Source organism: Engystomops pustulosus, chromosome 5, assembly GCF_040894005.1.
Source record: "Engystomops pustulosus chromosome 5, aEngPut4.maternal, whole genome shotgun sequence".
Taxonomy (NCBI): domain Eukaryota; kingdom Metazoa; phylum Chordata; class Amphibia; order Anura; family Leptodactylidae; genus Engystomops; species Engystomops pustulosus.
In genome coordinates, this window is record NC_092415.1 from 15,925,717 (window position 1) to 15,944,097 (window position 18,381).

The 18,381-nt window shown below is 45.1% G+C and overlaps 1 protein-coding gene across 2 annotated transcripts in view; it reads left to right on the forward strand.

Moving 5' to 3' along the window:
• TMEM65 (transmembrane protein 65) overlaps positions 1-18,007 on the forward strand; it is a 63,230-nt gene extending 45,223 nt beyond the window's left edge. For both annotated transcript variants that reach the window (XM_072151221.1, XM_072151222.1), the window contains 5 exons: positions 1,466-1,533; positions 8,683-8,737; positions 11,483-11,525; positions 13,121-13,226; positions 16,632-18,007. In XM_072151221.1, the coding sequence (XP_072007322.1) occupies positions 1,466-1,533; positions 8,683-8,737; positions 11,483-11,525; positions 13,121-13,226; positions 16,632-16,733 (374 nt within the window). In that variant the 3' untranslated portion in view covers positions 16,734-18,007. The remainder of the gene's footprint in view (positions 1-1,465; positions 1,534-8,682; positions 8,738-11,482; positions 11,526-13,120; positions 13,227-16,631) is intronic.
• Positions 18,008-18,381: the final 374 nt, after the last annotated feature.

The following is an 18,381-nucleotide window of genomic DNA, read 5'->3' on the forward strand; positions in this document are numbered from 1 at the left end:
AGATTGGCAACAAGGGTTCTGATTACTCCTCCCACACACAGTGATTGGCAACAAGGGATCTGATCACCCACAACCACCCACGCACAGTGATTGCCAATGAGAGTCCTGATTACTTTGCCCACACACAGTGATTGACAGGGAGAGTCCTGACTACTCTGCCCACACACAATGACAACTCTCCCTATGTCGGTGGGTGTACAGGCACATTACTCGGAGATGGGGATTAGATTTCCTTAAGACCCTTAATTTCCCATCCCCATTGAACTAGCTGAAATCTGTTGTGTGAATCCTCATGGTTAAATATCCAATATTCCTGAATGTGATTTTTTTTCTTGGCCAATCCGCTCCATTATTATTCCATAATGGTTTTTCTTTATAAAGGTCACACAGACAAATGTCACGGTATTTAGAGTCTCGTTTTGGGGACGTTTTGTCATTTAGTTTCCATCTAGAGACAAATAAGTAGCATATTTTTATTTTTGTAAAAAGCCTCTTCTCTTTTATTCTAAAAATATTAATATTCTGTGCAACTTGAGTATTTAAACTGTTAGAATGGAAAGAAGGTGAATTTCATCATGGCAGAAATCTGTTGAGCAGAATTGAGGAAAGGCTGTGTCCCCTACCCCTAACGAGGCTATATTCGTGTCAGACTGAAATCCTGTGAGTCCTCCATTCCCGCCCCCTCATAGAGGAAGCCTGGGAGTCCTCCATTCCCGCCCACTCATATAGAAAGCCTGTGAGTCCCCCTTTCCCCGCCCACTCATAGAAAAAGCCTGTGAGTCCTGCTTCCACCTCCCACTCATAGAGAAAGCCTGTGAGTCCTGCTTCCACCTCCCACTCATAGAGAAAGCCTGTGAGTCCTGCTTCCACCTCCCACTCATAGAGAAAGCCTGTGAGTCCTGCTTCCACCTCCCACTCATAGAGAAAACCTGTGAGTCCTGCTTCCACCTCCCACTCAGAGAGAAAGCCTGTGAGTCCTGCTTCCACCTCCCACTCAGAGAGAAAGCCTGTGAGTCCTGCTTCCACCTCCCACTCAGAGAGAGCCTGTGAGTCCTGCTTCCACCTCCCACTCAGAGAGAAAGCCTGTGAGTCCTGCTTCCACCTCCCACTCAGAGAGAAAGCCTGTGAGTCCTGCTTCCACCTCCCACTCAGAGAGAAAGCCTGTGAGTCCTGCTTCCACCTCCCACTCAGAGAGAGAGCCTGTGAGTCCTGCTTCCACCTCCCACTCAGAGAGAGAGCCTGTGAGTCCTGCTTCCACCTCCCACTCAGAGAGAGAGCCTGTGAGTCCTGCTTCCACCTCCCACTCAGAGAGAAAGCCTGTGAGTCCTGCTTTCCCCTCCCACTCATAAAAAAAACCTGGCCACATACTACATATGGTGGGGTATTGTATCTGTTATATAATCACAAATTATTGCTTTTCTTGATGATTTCTGGAGAACTGATTTCCCTTTCTTTTACATTTCAGTTTTCGTCCACAATGCACTACCGTTTGTTGGGTTCGGGTTCTTGGATAACGCTATTATGATTGCTGCGGTAAGATTTATTTTTTATCTCCTATCCAAAATGGTAAAAGCTTAAAAGTGAACGTCCTCTGTGTAATGTGTGTGTTTCCTTTCATTCACTTATTTCTACGGAGATGTTATGTTGTCACAAGCTGCATAATTTAAATTCATGGGCGTCTGCTCGTCCCTGCAATTTAGTTGTTTAACCCAATACTGTCCATGTAATACAAGAACCTTTATTAAAATATGACATCCTTGCTGATGGTTTCCAGTCATTCCAGTTAATTATTGTCCATTTTGGCCATTTTTGTCCCTTTTTTTTTTTGGGTCATATAGATATGACAGTCGGCTGAATACAGGGAGTCCGACTACCGAGATCACCAGCAATTAGTGATAATTGGTATCCTGAATGACAGCGCCTCCACAGGGGGAATGCTGAATTACACAAGTTGTCTATCAATAGAAAAAATTCTGCAGTTGGGAAAAAAAAAGTATTTAGTCGGCCACCAATTGTACAAGTTCTCCCACTTATAAAGATAGGAGAGGTCTGTAACTGACATCACAAGTAAAACCTCAACTATTAGGGACAAAATGTGAAATCAAATCCTGAAAATCACATTGTCTGATTTATTTTTTTTAAGAATTTATTTGCAAATTATGGTGGAAATTGAGTATTTGGTCAATAACAAAAGTTCATATCAATATTTTGTTATATCCTTTGTTTGCAATGGTAGACATTTTCTGTAAGGATACATGCACGCGATGTATGCCCGCCGTACCGTAGCACGGCGGGCATACATAGGCGCTGCGGAGAGGAGCAGAGGATGAGCGCAGCTCACCCCCGTCCCACTCCATAGGAAGATATAGCGCATGGCACCATATCACGTAGAAAGATTGGACATGGACGTGTGCGGCACCGTACCGCTCCCGTACGGGGCCATGAGCCCATAGCGATGTATGGGGGACGTATATCGGCCATATATACGTCCCCCATACATGTGTGTGAATGTAGCCTAAGTCTTTACAAAGTAGGTACACACTGTTGCCGGTATGTTGGCCCTTTCCTACATGCAGATCTCCTCTATAGCTGGTTTGGGGTTGCCACTGAGCAATACAGACTTTCAACTCCCTCCAAAGGTTTCGATGGAATGGAGATCTGGAGACTGGCAAGTCCACTCCAGGACCATGAACTGCGTCTTTCAAAGCCGCTCCTTTGTTGTCCTGGCGGTGTGCTTGGGACCATTGTCATGTGGAAAGACGCAGCCACGTTTCATCTTCATTGCCCTTGGAAGGAGGTGTGCACTCAAAATCTTCGGATACATGGCCCCGTTCATTCTTTCATGCACACGAATCAGTCATCCTGGTCAGCCCCCCGTCATGATGTGTGTCCCCCACCCATGCTGTACAGTAGGTCTAGTGATCTTTGGATACAACTCATTATTCAGTCTCCTCCAAACATGACAGGTTGTGTTCCTACCAAACACTTCTACTTTGGTTTCATCTGACCATATGACATCCTCCCAATACTCTTCTGGAACATCCAAAGGCTCTCTAGCAAACTTCGGACGGGCCGGATATGTGCTGGGTTAAGCAGGGGGACACGTAGGATCTGGCCTTTGTTATGTTGGTCCCAACTTTCTGCAGGTCATTTTGCTCGTGGAAGTAACTCTATACATTTTAAAAGGCAATACAATGGCTGAGAAAAAGAGATTTGCCTAATTGCAGTGCTGTTAACATTGCGTTAACATCGAGTTAACGCATGCGTTTGTTACCTCTGTGTTATTGCATTAATTTACAAAACGCATGCATTAAGGCAAAATATAATCCGGCAAATATCCTCTTCTTAGTTGTTGTATTACGTTTGAAAGCGCACACGTTAACACCACGTGTGAGCGCGTCCTAAAGAAGAAGTTACAAGTCGGTGAGAGCCAGACATCCTGCTTGTTTGTAGGTGACCAAATACTTTATTTTTCACCATAATTTCCAAATAAATTCTTTAAAAATTAGACAATGGGCCTCATTTATCAAAGGTAGTGCAAAGTGCACTAGATGCAGTTTGCCTGTGGAGTGTGAAGGGGGCGCCAGATTCATGAAAAGTGGTCCATGGTCTTCATAAATCTGGCGCCCCCTGTCCTGCACCAGCAGAATGCACCAACTTTTTTTTTTTGGTGCTCTGTTAACTTTGGGGCGTGAGACACAATTCTGTCAAGTTGTAGTAATAAATTTGGCGAACAGTCCGACTCTGACTTGCAGAATTTTGTGGTACTACAAAGAGTGCAGTCGTGACACAATACGGGCGCAGACACTTTGTAATACATGTGCCAGCAGTTTGCACATTCTTTTCATTGCAGAGTCAGAAAACTAGCGCACAATGTGGGCCAGACTTGGTTTTGGGGGAACTTGCCTTATGATAGTTGGATGATAATAGCCACTTTCGGACCATGCAGAAGAGAAGTCCGCATGTACCATCTCCCATCCGGTAATCGTCTGATGGCATCTTGTTTGCGTTTCTCCGCCAGCGGAATCGCGTGTTTGTTTCATTGTATAATAATAATTACACTCTATTTATAGAGCCGCAACATATTTACAAGGAGCCACAAGCCACGGGCCGAGATCCCAGAATTTATAATGCATATTCAGTGGGAAGCGATGAATTAATGAGATTTCTGAGCTGCCGAGGAAATTGTGATAGTTGGAACAATGAGATTAGCACTGGAGCGAGGAGTGTTGTTGCCCATAGCAACCAAATACTGTGTAGCAATCACATTTAAAGACTTTTACGCCAACATTGACCCCATCATCCATCTTCTTCCCCTTGTGGATTAAAATTGCAAGAATCTTTGAAATCTGAAAAGTTGAATCTACCATCAAAATGCATCATGATAAACCAGGGACACTTAATCATAGATCCAGACACTGTGACTGTGGTAATCTTCTTATATTTGTTATCCGTGGTTTTTGTCCTTCTAAAATCAACTTTTAAAATGATGCTAATGAGCCAGAGGGGCTTCTGGAAGGGTGTTACCAGAGCCCCTCCATGTTGCAGCTTCACAGGCTATTACATTACACAGGAGCACTTCCCCCTACCCTTGTGAAATTACAGCAGGCAGAGAGAGCCCTTCTGGCTCATTAGCATAATTGTAAAAGTTGATTTTAGAATGAAGGAGGCCGTGGATAACAGATATAAGAAGATTACCACAGTCCCGGTGCCTGGATCTCTGAGTAATGTCCCTGGTTTGTCATTAATAATAATATTATAATCAGTAGTGTAATATGTCAAGCATCCGCTTTCAATAACAAATACTATTGTAGGGCAAACAAAGAGGTAAAAATGATGATGTTAATGTAACGTTGACCCTTGACACATGAGTTGCTGCTGATTTTGGAATTTCTCTCTAGTTGCCACTGTTCCTGAGCTAATGATGAAACCATTTCAGCACCCAATATGTTAATTAGTCTTTCTGTTGTCCAGTTGGAGGTGCGCGGCCGCTGCAGCCCAGTCAGTTTTATACTAACTTGGGAACTGATTCCTCGGGAAGGGTGGAGACTAGAGAAACAATTCTAGATGCATCGGAACTGGTGCAAAATTTTTGATGTGTTAAAGCAGCGGTTCTCAAGCTGTGGGTTGCAACCTTTGGGTTTTGAATGAACTTTTCAAAGGGGTCACCACAACATGAGGAACTGTATTAAAGGATCCGCATCATTAGGAAGGTTGTGTTAAACCATTACCTTTAAATATGGGATTTCAGTTGTGGGATCCAGATTATAGGGAGATCCTGTTGACCATGACCAAGAAGATAATTTATTCTTAATTTTGGTACAGTTACTCTCCGTTTCTATTTTTCCCTGAGGGTTATCATCGGGGCCAGTGTATAGAGAGGGCTCCAGGGGCACACACCCCTGGGCCTCCACCACTCTACTGATAAGAGGGCCACCAACCGCAATGTCCTACAGTCAGCTAAACTGGTTGCCAACCAACTCCTATCCAATTGGTGTTAGGTTTACTTTCTCACTCAGCCCAATATGTGAGAGGAGGAGAGAGAACTCTCGGGGAAGTAGTGGCGCGTGGGACTAGGACTAGTAATCAGTATCACCGCCAATGTGCCAGCTAGGACAGCACCCAGGCTAACATGCAAGCATGAGAAAGTTTGGAATATTAATGATAATTAAGAATAGTAATGTGTACCACTGTCTGGGCTACATTCAGGGGGGCCCCCCAACGGATTATGAGCCCTGGGGCCTCCACCTACCTTGATCCAGCCCTGGATATCACCATGTACTTGTGCGGTGATTTACAAGCTGTCCGCCTCCTTAGCAGCTGCGTCCTGGGAGCGTGCCGGTCACACCGCTATTTCTTCCATCCTTTTTTTAGTAACACAATTGACTTTCTCTCCTGGAAGGTCAGGCTGGAAGGAGGACTCGCCAAGACGTGTCATACGTGATCCGGATATCACTGGTGTCAATGTGCCGGGGGTAAAGCCACAGATCACCGGTGACCTGCCTCCTCCCATCATTCTCTATGAAGAGATTTGCATTTTTGTTTTTGATAATATTTCCCAGTGAAGAGACGAATGTTTTTAGTTCACGAACTTTGCAGACGTTGTCTGACCATGAGGCCCCTATCAGCCGGCTCAGTTATCTAGTGTATGTTTCCATTGGCTGATGGGGTGAAGTATGAATATTGGGCTACAAGTCCACCAGGGACCACTCTATATGGAGAACGTATGCTCTATGGTAATAGGGCTTTTACATTGACGTTGTCCTTGTTGGACCAAACCATTTAAAGGGAAGTCTATCAGCAGGTGTGATGCTGGAGAGATGTTTAATCAGACCTCTGTGTATGTTATTAGTAGCAGCAGATCTGTGAAATATGAATTTATATTCCAGGATTGTAGCTTCTCCAAATGCATTGGGGGCATTTCCTCACACTGCTTTGTTCTGTGCTCCCTGCAGCCAGTGTTTGGTGCTGTCTCTGGAGAGACGTTTAATCATTTCTTTGTGTGTGTGTTGTTAGTTGCAGCAGGACTGTGAAATATGGATTTATATTCCAGGATTGTTGCTTCTCTAAATACATCAGGGCATGTCTTCACACTGCTGTGCTCTATGCAGCCAGTGTTGGACATTGTCCCTGGAGAGATGTGTAATCATATCTTTGTGTGTGTTGTTAGTAGCAGCAGGACTGTTTATTTTTTAGCATTTTATCTTCTCCAAGTGCACTGGGTGTGTGTCCTCACACTGCTGGGCTCTTGGCTCTTTGCATCGAACTGTTCCACAGCCCCTTCCCTCTACATTTGTAATGAGTTTATTGAGGAAAATGGAGAACCCCCTTTAAAGGGTTAAAGGAGGAATCCATGGAAAAGAGGGGACAACTTTAAAGATTTAAATCCATTGAAAATTCTCGTGATACAGAATATTAGTTGGGGGTAGTAATAGAGCGTCTGCACTCGCCCCATACTGGTAGCACCCTCATATTGCCCAGATGGTTTAGGAACCCTAACCCTTCACCCTGTTCTGTGATTAGCGCCACCTATCGTTGGGGCTGGTATTCATCATTGTGCTGCATCTACTGTAGCATCTTCTTCTTTTCTATGGAAACGGATGGATTTGGGCATTGTTAATTTATTTAGGAGCCTCAGTATGACTGAGCCCGGGGCAGCACCTGAGGACGGTTATTATACCGATATACCTCTTATTATATCACAAGTCTGTGTCTCCTCCTGTAATAGGACGGAGAATTTCTCAGCAGCCTCCCGGCACAAGATAGTAATCCTGCTAGTAAAGAGTTAAAGATATTCCGGTGTCTGCAAATATATCTTAATATTGTATTTTATAAAGTAATGTTATACTTTTTTGCTTTATGATTTATAGATCAATTTCTTATGGTTTTCAAGACCTCTGCTTGCTGTCATTGTGACCTGCATGGGTCAGGTATCAGAGATGTGTCTTGTAACAAACCTTGCTCCTGTGTACTGGTTTCTATCCATTGGCAGTAGATGGCTGAGTTTCCCACTGACACTGACAGCAAGCAGAGATCCATATGTAATTAGTTAGTGTATTATGCATTCAAGATGAAAGATTCTTGCTGTAGTCGCCACTAGATGGAGCTCAGGAGCTTTTGGAATACTGTTTATGCATTAAACTCTACAGTGAGACAATAGGGCACATTTACTTACCCGTCCTGCGCGATCCCCAAAAGTACATTGTCCGCCCGGAATGCACATCTGCTGCGATTCACCAAGATCGTGCACCCGATATCCTGCATGTGTCGCTTCCCCGCTCAGGTCCACCGGAGTTCACCTTCTTCTTCCTGGTGCATGTAAGTGCATTGTATTGCGGCCGACACAAATTGAATCTTAAATCCCGCACTGAGTCCGAATCGGTCGGATTGTACGATGGCACGCCCCCCTGGTTTCTGTCGCGTGAAAGCCAGCGCAGCTGCGCCACAATTTGATCACGTGCGACACAATCCCCAGTTAAATATCTGTCACGCAAATCTGTGGCGCAAATCCCAAATATTTGGAAAATCCGACGAAAGTGCGATCCGTGGACCCTTAGTAAATAAGCTCCAGTATTTGTGAATCTCTTGAGCGCCTTCTAGTGGTGGCTGCATGAAGCAAGTTTTTTTTCTTTTGTATTTCTACCTCTATGCAGAGGATTTGGAGCCCTGTATCAGAAATACTACAAAAAATATCATGAAATCTTTTGATTATGTGTTTGAACGTGTTTTAAAGGTACTCATTGAATTCCAGGCCTATTGATCGTGTTGTGGACAAAAAATGCCTCTTTTTTTGCCTTATGAGCAGCCTTAAAGGGGTTTTACGCATAAAATATCCATCTGTCCCCAGTATCACATTGGTGGGGATCTAACATCAGCACAGCCACAGATCAGAATGAAATATGAAAAGGAAGCAGACAGCGCCGTTCCCTGTGTTGTGGTCAGGCCAGGTTACTGCAGATCAGCCTCCATTCATTTGAATCTAAACAAATATGCAGTCACTTGGCTTCACCACTACACAGAGAACGGCGCTGTCTGCAGCTTGGGGTAAAGACTGGCGCAGAATCGACAAATTACCTATGTTTTGTTTATACATTCGTGATGATTAATATTTTAATTAATTTAAAATATAATAATATATTATTAATATGATTAATTAATATTTGTTTCATATGTTTCTAACAGGGAACACAGATAGAATTCCATATTGGAGCTCTTTTAGGAATTTCCACAATGGCAGGTAAGCGTCACATCCGAGTATAGTCCCCATGCAGTACCCCTGTATGTCCACAACACAGTGGATGGAGCTGTGTCCTTCCATTTCCAAACCCGGTCAGATATTGGTTACTTGATGTCAATTTTGTCTTTCCATTTCTTCAGCTTTTTCACAATCTCTACTTGCTGTCAGTGAATCGAATCCTTCACATTTAAAAATTGAAAACCCCTCCTGATTTAGAGCTGAATATTTGCTACAGTTGTCTAGATCTCCTACATCACAAATTTACAAAAATACATGTAAAAAAAATTCTAAATTTGTTTCAAACCTTTTCTTCTGAACCTAATAGAACAGAAAAATAAGGACAATATCGTAGATTGTTTGGTCAGGTCTGAGTCCTGGGGTGACCCTCGCGAGGAATCAAAGCACAAATTCAAATTTGGGGACCATAAAATCCATAATGATAAACCAGGGACATTACTCATAGATCCAGGCACCGGGACTGTGGTATCTTCTTATATTTGTTATCCGTGGACTCCTTCCTTCTAAAATCAACTTTTAAAATTATGCTCACAAGTCATAAGGGCTCTGGGGGGTGTTACAAGAGCCCCTCCATGCTGCAGCTTCACGGGCTGTTACACTGCAATAGTACTCCCCCTACTCTGTGCTTGAACTTCCTCTTCTGCAGTGACATTATATCAGGCAGAGGGAGGGGGGAGACGGTGTTAATTAAATTGGCATAATTATAAAAGTTGATTTTAGAAGTAAGGAGTCCATTGATAACACATAAGAAGATAAGTAGATCATCACAGTCCCGGTGCCTGGATCTATGAGTAATGCCACTGGTTTATCATGATGGATTCTGATGGATTTTGACATACTGGGGCAGATTTACTTACCCGGTTCATTCGTGATCCAGCGGCGCGTTCTCTGTGGTGGATTCGGGTCCGGCCGGGATTCACTAAGGTAGTTCCCCCGATGTCCACCAGGTGTCGCTGCTGCGCTGAAGTTGTCGGATTACACTGAAGTTCACCGTAGTCCGCTGGTTGCAGGTAAGCCCGTGTCAAGCGACACTTTTTTTTTTTTTTTTTAAATGCCCCAGTTTTTTCCAAATCCGTCAGGCTTTTTTTTACGGCCATGCCCCCCGATTTCCGTCTCGTGCATGCCGGCGCCCGTGCGCCAAAATCCCGGGGCAATACAGAGAAAATCGGCGCAAATCCGAAATATTCGGATAACCCGTCGGAAAAATGCGAATCGTGCCCTTAGTAAATGACCCCCACTGCATTTCTGTATTGGTGGTGATGTGTGTTACCTGCTCTCTATCTGTAGGGGGCATCATTGTGTATATAGCTTTCCAAATATTGCACTTTCCAGTAGAGGACATTGCAGGATCCCCTCGGTCTCGTGATGGATTCATGTGTAACAGCTCGGGGGCATGTATTATAAATTGCAGCTATTTCTGGAGCGGTCAGGGGGCATCTTTTCGGGTTGGTAATGAATTCTTGTATTGGGACCCAGGGGACACAGGACGACGAGAACGCTGGATGTGGTTATAAATGAGTCATGATGTGATCTTGTATCTGACTCTCGGGCGACTCCAGTTTCTGGGTTGATAAGATGCTATGATAGTCTATAAGAGGCAGCGGAGGGGCAGACTCCTGGCTGTAATAAGATTATATACACCGGGGGGAGGGGGGGGTTCAGATTATCCATGTCATAATTCTGTCTCCGCTAACAAGGGACCCTTTAAGCCAACAACCCCAACAATTGCACTCTCAGAGAATAGGGAGATCTGAACCTCTTTCATAGATTTAAAGTTCAACTCCGATGTGATGATAATTTTTACCAAATTTTATCGTATGTGATTCACTCTGTCAAAAACAAACAGAATGATGCCCATATTATGCTGCTTACCCTTTTCTTTTCCTGCATTATGGTATTTTCTATTTCGCAGCTACTTGTCAGAAATCTTCCTCAGCAGCAGTAAAGTGCGCTGAGAATAACCTCTTCCTGTATTTGTCCTGAAGCTGAGTCAAATTTAGGCAACCCACAGTCCTCATTAAGTTATTTAGCAGTTAATACAGTGAGATTCCTATAAGTGAACCCACTGAACACTGCATAGTGTACATATAGGATCTATATAGTGACTAGCCTGGCAGCTTCCTTCACATCTAGGTGCATGGAGCATGTAGCATGTAATAAGTAGTAGAAACTAGCAGTGAAATAGTAACATGATGTGTATGAACTGTGGCTTGCAAGCAGTTAGACTTCACAGCTCCTCATTGTATAGCTAGTATCCAAATAGCAGAGGATGGGGGGGGGGTCTGAAATGGAGTGAGGAGTCTTATAAAGTTTAGCAAAATCCTTATATCACATAGGCAGGTCTCAAAATATCACTGGCAATTCAGAACTTATGGCACCGTTCAGCCCCTCGACGCAGCACCATATTTAAAACCTTGGCTTTTGCTGAACAAGTACGGGATCAGCTCTGGAGCTCCCCCTAATGGTGGCTGCAGGCAGGCAAATTCTGGCAAATTTATTTAGTATACTGTAATGTTAGACGTGTCTGAAGATGCCTCAAATTTGTAAACCGGGGCAGAAACTGGACAGTAGATTAAGCCACCAATTTTTGGCGCATGTTGTTCTATTTTTATCCACGCCCCTTTTGCCACAAATGCATAATTAGAGGTGTCCTATCCTAATTGATCCATAGTATTAATGTGTTATAATGCCTGTACATGATCATAATTCTTTTTTGGTTGTTTGCAGCTGCTGCTCTGGGAAACCTGGTGTCCGATCTCGCTGGTCTTGGGTAAGTCCTTCATCACCTTAAAGGGGTTGTCCTGAGAATAACATATATGGCTACTTTCTTCCAAAAACAGCGCCACGCCTGACTATGGTGCCCCTGGTTTATCATGATGGATATTGATGGGGCATTGATTGGTAGATGACAACCCTCCAGGGGGCTCCCACCCACCATGTTTGGACCTTCTCAGTGATAAGAACCTGGATGTGACTTCTCCCTGGAGCTGTAGCTCTGATCCTCGGTTCTCCAGTTGTTCCTTACGTGGGTCACCCGGTCACCAAAACAATTATTCCCCATCTTAGATACAATCACAAACCTTTGTGATCAGCCAGGTGCAGGCGGTCAACAAAATCCCTGCAAAAATACTTTTCCAAGGATCCGATAATCTGCTGCCCAATCACAGCGGAGGGAAATTGCTTCCTGTGAATCTCGAATTAGCAGAGCCGTGCGTGTGCTCGTTAGCTTAATTAAATCTGAACACACGTCTGATAATCAGCGAGACGCCTCCCTGATTACAGTCATTTTCTATTCCTACGTTATCCTGATTTTTTTAGGCCAACTCTTAGGGTCCTATGTTAAGAAAACCGTGTAAAGAAAAATGACATTGTGATTTATATGCAAATTAGCATCTCCATATATTAGCATAGAATTTTTGTTAAAAAAATTTGAATCTCCGGCTTATGGGACTGCAAGGGAACAAAGTAATTTACAAAAACTATTAATTTTAGGATTTTAGAGTTATTCTATCATTTAGGGAAATATAAAAATTTGGCGTTTTTTGCCACTGAAGGGAAGATCTTCTGTGTTCTGTATTAATGCTAGGCACAGGACACAGAGGATTTTTTACATTGTAAAGGGCCTTTGATGATGTCATGATTGGGGAGGGTTGAGCTTCCTGCTCTTGTTCACTTGAAAGCAGGAGAACAAATCATGAAAGCAGAGTATAATGTACATAGATGATTTAGTTGCTGCAGATCAGTACAGATACCCATAACAGTTAGACCTGTGTATCAGTCCTTGCATCCCAGAGTAGGACCCTGTTCCTGCCCTATGATGATGTCACCAAAGGTCTTGCTTTCTTTCAGCATAACACATAGGGTCCACTCCCACCCTCATTCCCCTATGCACTGTGTTTTTTGTGTGTATAGACAACAGTACACAGCTAAAGCTCCCTCTAGTGGCCAGAAAGGATTCTATCATTTTGAATATTTCCTCAAATGTGAAAAGCAATAAAAAAAATGCCCCCAAATCAGTAAATGACTAAACAACAATTCACATTAATAATAAAAAAGAAAAGTTTCAACTAATCTGACCTTAATTTTGGCATCCAATATGCTAATTCGGTTCTCTATGGTCAAATGGGCACGCCTAAGACCGCCCACCTGACAGTAGAGAGCCCAATTAGTATATGGCTCTGGAGGGAGCTAGAGAATATGTATATACAGAGATCACAGTGATGGGAGGAGCCACACTGGACGGGTGTATGGACATGGACGACTCCTTTAAGACATTGAGTATATGAAATGTAATAGTAATTGTGATATAATATTAAAATAATTTACGTATTTTTATATTTTATATTGAATACTTTTTCCCCGTAGGCTGGCAGGTTATGTGGAAGCAATATCTTCACGGCTGGGTTTGCCGATCCCAGATTTAACACCCAAACAAGCCGATATGTGGCAGACGCGTGTCAGCGCCCACATGGTTAGTAAGCCCCGTTTTATCCTCCTACATTGTGTCAATCCTTTTATATTGTATTCATCCTCTTCTTACATAGTTGTAATAAAAGGTCATTTGCATGTGTAACACTATATGTAGTTATACTTTTTACTATGATAGTATTGTTTATTACGTTTTTATTTTTTTAATTTTAGTTTTATTTTTTAGTGTTTCTATTTTCTGGGGAATCTCCACTTGATGTCTCCGGTCTGTTGTCTCTCGTAGGTGTCTGGTGATAATATATCAGGCAGAGTTACCATTACATAGTGACCATCCAAGGACGCATCGCGCCACAACTGTTAGGGCTGATTAGACGAGACGTATTTTATAGACTTCTGAAATTTCTGCTGTGAATAGGGTCAAATGTACTAATCTAGCAGCATCATGGGGATTTATAGTTTGTAAATTCTGGTTATTAGGCTCAAGGTTGGACCAGAATTTGCAGATGTAACATGGACCATAAAATACATTGGATCTGTGTGACAGCCAATAGAATTAGCCTATTACTTCTCATTCTCCCACAAGGCCTTGCTATGGACTGATGCATGTAACATGCTTCACAGGGCACAGCCTGTCGCTGCTCTGGTGCCTCGGATCCGGATCTGTGTCTAATCAGTGCGTGGCGGCGCGGGGGCCCCTGTCAGTGCGTGGCGGCGCGGGGGCCCCTGTCAGTGCGTGGCGGCGCGGGGGCCCCTGTCAGTGCGTGGCGGCGCGGGGGCCCCCTGTCAGTGCGTGGCGGCGCGGGGGCCCCCTGTCAGTGCGTGGCGGCGCGGGGGCCCCCTGTCAGTGCGTGGCGGCGCGGGGGCCCCCTGTCAGTGCGTGGCGGCGCGGGGGCCCCCTGTCAGTGCGTGGCGGCGCGGGGGCCCCCTGTCAGTGCGTGGCGGCGCGGGGGCCCCCTGTCAGTGCGTGGCGGCGCGGGGGCCCCCTGTCAGTGCGTGGCGGCGCGGGGGCCCCCTGTCAGTGCGTGGCGGCGCGGGGACCCCCTGTCAGTGCGTGGCGGCGCGGGGACCCCCTGTCAGTGCGTGGCGGCGCGGGGGCCCCCTGTCAGTGCGTGGCGGCGCGGGGGCCCCCTGTCAGTGCGTGGCGGCGCGGGGGCCCCCTGTCAGTGCGTGGCGGCGCGGGGGCCCCCTGTCAGTGCGTGGCGGCGCGGGGGCCCCCTGTCAGTGCGTGGCGGCGCGGGGGCCCCCTGTCAGTGCATGGCGGCTTGTCCATGGGGGTGCACCTGTGCATGGCTCTGTGGGGGGCGCCCCTGCCGGATTTCCCGTTTCTTGCAGCCTGACCCTGGTACAGTAAATGGGTGTGGGTTTACATTGATTTGCAGGGGCTACAGTGTCCTAACGTGTAGTATATAGTGGAATATTGTAATATGGTTCCCGCAGAAGCTCCCGGCTCATGTTGTGACGCTCACAAGACGCCTCTTTGTTGTCCTTCTGTTCCTTCTCTGGAGTATAAATAATTTATGGCCCTGGGATCTGCTGCTGCCAAATCTCTGGTGCTCAGCGCTGGGATTTGAGGACAAAGTGATAGGATGTTAACATGTTTATAATGTGCTGCACAGAAAACCCAGCGTATGCGCCTACGGGGGGCAGGTGGCCGCTCCTAGCAGGAGCCGTCTGGTCTCGGGCATGTAATGTCTGTGTACTGAAATGCAAACCTAACCAGGGCACCTATAGATTTTATTGAATACCCTCTACCGTTTCAGGTATAAGCTCTCATGTAAAATTATGTGTTTTCTTGGTCACAGAGACTAAAATTCTACCCTAATTGAAGAAAATTTGGAAAATTGTTAAAGGAATTTTCCACATTGACACTGCTGGTCACTGGACTGCTGCATCCAACCGCTGACCTCAAGGAGTTCACCAGGGCCCACTGCAGTAGTCATGTGACCACTTCTGTCCCAACCAGGAGCGTCCCGGCACTGCACATGTCCCCCTCAGTATAGACATAGCCCCTCAGAACAGACCCCCTCAGTATGTACCTTACCTCCCAGCACATGCCCTCCTCACTAAATAGATTGCTGCAGCACATGCCCCCTCAGTATATACATTGCCCCCCAGAACATACACCCTCAGTATGTACATAGCCTCCCAGCGCTGCAAGTGCCCCCCTGAGTATATAGATCCCTCAGCACATGCCCCCACATGGCTCCCTCAGTATATAGATCCCTCAGCACATGCCCCCACATGGCTCCCTCAGTATATAGATCCCCACAGCACATGCCCCCTCAGTATATAGATCCTCCCCCCCACATGCCCCCTCAGTATATAGATCCCCCAGCACATGCCCCCTCAGTATATAGATCCCCCCCTCCACATGCCCCCTCAGTATATAGATTCCCCCCCTCCACATGCCTCCCTCAGTATATGGATCCCCCCAGCACATGCCATCCTCATAGTTCCAATATATAAAAAAAAAATGATACACACCTTTCCGCGGTCCCTGCAGTCTCCTCCGTGATCTCGTGCTTGTCTGTCATGTCCTCATCTCTATGAGGTCCCTAAGCAAAAAAGGCGGCACCTATGGTAGCAATGTTTTTCTTCTTTAAAGTGTTTGTGCTCCTGCTGCCCCCCCTCCCCCCTAATTGCAACAAGGGGGGCCCGGGAACACATTCCCATTTGACCCCCCATTATGATGGCTGTGCCTAGCAGAGAAAGTATATTGTTTGTTTTGTATACTTGCCCCCACCCCTAGGCATCTTTCCAAAATTATTGGAGGACCCCTTTGACTTAAACATTGCTTCATCATTAGGTCGGTATTTCTTCAGGACCTGGTGACTATAAGACCCACAATAGAACATTGTCACATTTTATTGGTTCGGATTGTTCTGTGACTTTTGAAATAGTCTCTAGAATATTCTTCTTCTTTGCAACTTATTTTTTCTTAAAAATTCAGAAAACTCCCATCACCAGTATTTTATTTGTATCCGATTACCTTCACTTTTATGAATGGGGGATATTCTATAGGTTACCGCCCCCTTGGCTGGGATAAGTTAAATAACAGATAAACTTCTAGGACCCTGCTCCATCGCTGCGACAGTCACCCGGTCTTCTCGGGGAAGTATGGTACATCCTGGATGCCACTGAGGTTACTCTTTGTCTGCCGTGGGTCCAGGAGACCACCACAATGCTGGAGCCAAAGCAGAGCAACTATACTTTTTGTTACCCCAGCCTCCTCTGGAATTCCTTTAAGTCTTCTCTTGTGTTGGTTTCCCTATATTGGCAGTGCCGGGTGATATAGTGCTACCTTTCCCATAGTAGTATTCTCCCACAATGCACCGTGCCAAAACACAAAGCAGAATTGTGAATGCAGCTCAGGGATTCATCATAGCATACTTGATATTTATTAGTTTCTAGATGACATTTTTTTAACTTGTGTTCTCTATATCTTCAGGGAAAAGCAATAGGGGTGGCCATCGGCTGCATCTTGGGAATGTTCCCCCTCCTATTTTTCAATTGGGACGACGAGGAGAAATCCGAAAAGAAGAAAAAGTAAGATTTTATTAACCCTCCCCCTGAAAACTGTTACCTCAGCCACGTATGCAGTCTCCATCTTTCCAGCCGTCAGAGTGAGATACTCCGAGGACACTAATATCCGGGAACAATACAATACTCAGCATGACCCCACCCCACCGATTCCTGGCTTCCTCGTACCCGGAACGCATGATGGAATCCCCGGACTCGTCTAGAACGCACAATGACAGATACAACACTCTCCTTCCTTCTGCTGAACTTCTGATTTAGAACTTTTTCCATCGAGAGACTTGGTTGTCTTTGTTGACCTTGTTGGCCACTAGAGAAAGTTCACGTCCTACTCTGACCACCACCATGACCCCCGTGTATCAAAACTCCCACAGTTTGTGCCTCGTATCAAAAATAATGCCCATAATGTGCTTTGGTTCCGCCATGTTCCTTCCAAGATTTCCATAGTACAACTTGACATACGAGGCCCATGGTGGTGCCGAAACCTATTGCAGCCTGGTCCCGGCCCATCGTTGCATTATCCTAATGGAGCATCTAGTTCCTCTTTACATCTATGGCTTCCACTATTTTTTTTTTTTTTGCATGTTTTTTTTAATATATTTTTTCACATTGGCATGCCTTACCTGAGACGGATCAACATAATTTTTATTTGGAAAATATTAGACTTGAAAAGTTTTCCCTTTTAAAAAATGAAGGAATTTAATGTTAACCAGCTTGTTTTATTGAAACACAGACGGGGCTAGGGTAGCAAAGTTTTTCAAACACGGGTGTAGGGACAACATTTTTTTTAGGTGGTTATATATTGGATGTGAGATGAGTGACGGAAAGTTTTTATTATTTTGGTGCTCATGAGTAATAAAATGTTTGTTCCCCTTTAAATGTTTTTTTTTCAATGGTTGGAAATTTTTTGCTTTGGCAGGAAGCAACCAATCGCAAAACACCCAAGAAAGGGGCGGAGCTGACAACAGCAGAATAAATTATGGTGGTTTTGATAGAAGTCAGGTTTTTTTTTTCTTTAAACTTTAGCGGTCTTCCCAGGCTTTGAAGGATCATATATTTAATGGACATAAGCAAGTTGTGTATAAAACTGACGGGACTCATTAAAGCCTCAAACGAACAAAGTTTTTTGTGTTTATATGCACTTATTCTGTAATGTTATAGGCAGGAAATGTTGTTTTTCTTTTTGTTAAATGAACGGCTTTATTAGTTTGTTCATTTTTCTTAAGATTGTACATATATATATTAACAGTTGTCTGATAAAATATATAATAGACCTTATACTTGGAACCCTGTTTCTGTGTATTTTTAAGTATATGTCACCTTTTACAAACTTTGCAGCAGTCAAAGGTCCGCTGCGTGTGTGTGCACGAGGAGGCGCTGGTCCACTGCGTGTATGCACGAGGAGGTGCTGGTCCGCTGCGTGTGTGTGCACGAGGAGGCGCTGGTCCGCTGCGTGTGTGTGCACGAGGAGGTGCTGGTCCGCTGCGTGTGTGTGCACGAGGAGGCGCTGGTCCGCTGCGTGTGTGTGCACGAGGAGGCACTGGTCCGCTGCGTGTGTGTGCACGAGGAGGCGCTGGTCCGCTGCGTGTGTGTGCACGAGGAGGCGCTGGTCCGCTGCGTGTGTGTGCACGAGGAGGCGCTGGTCCGCTGCGTGTGTGTGC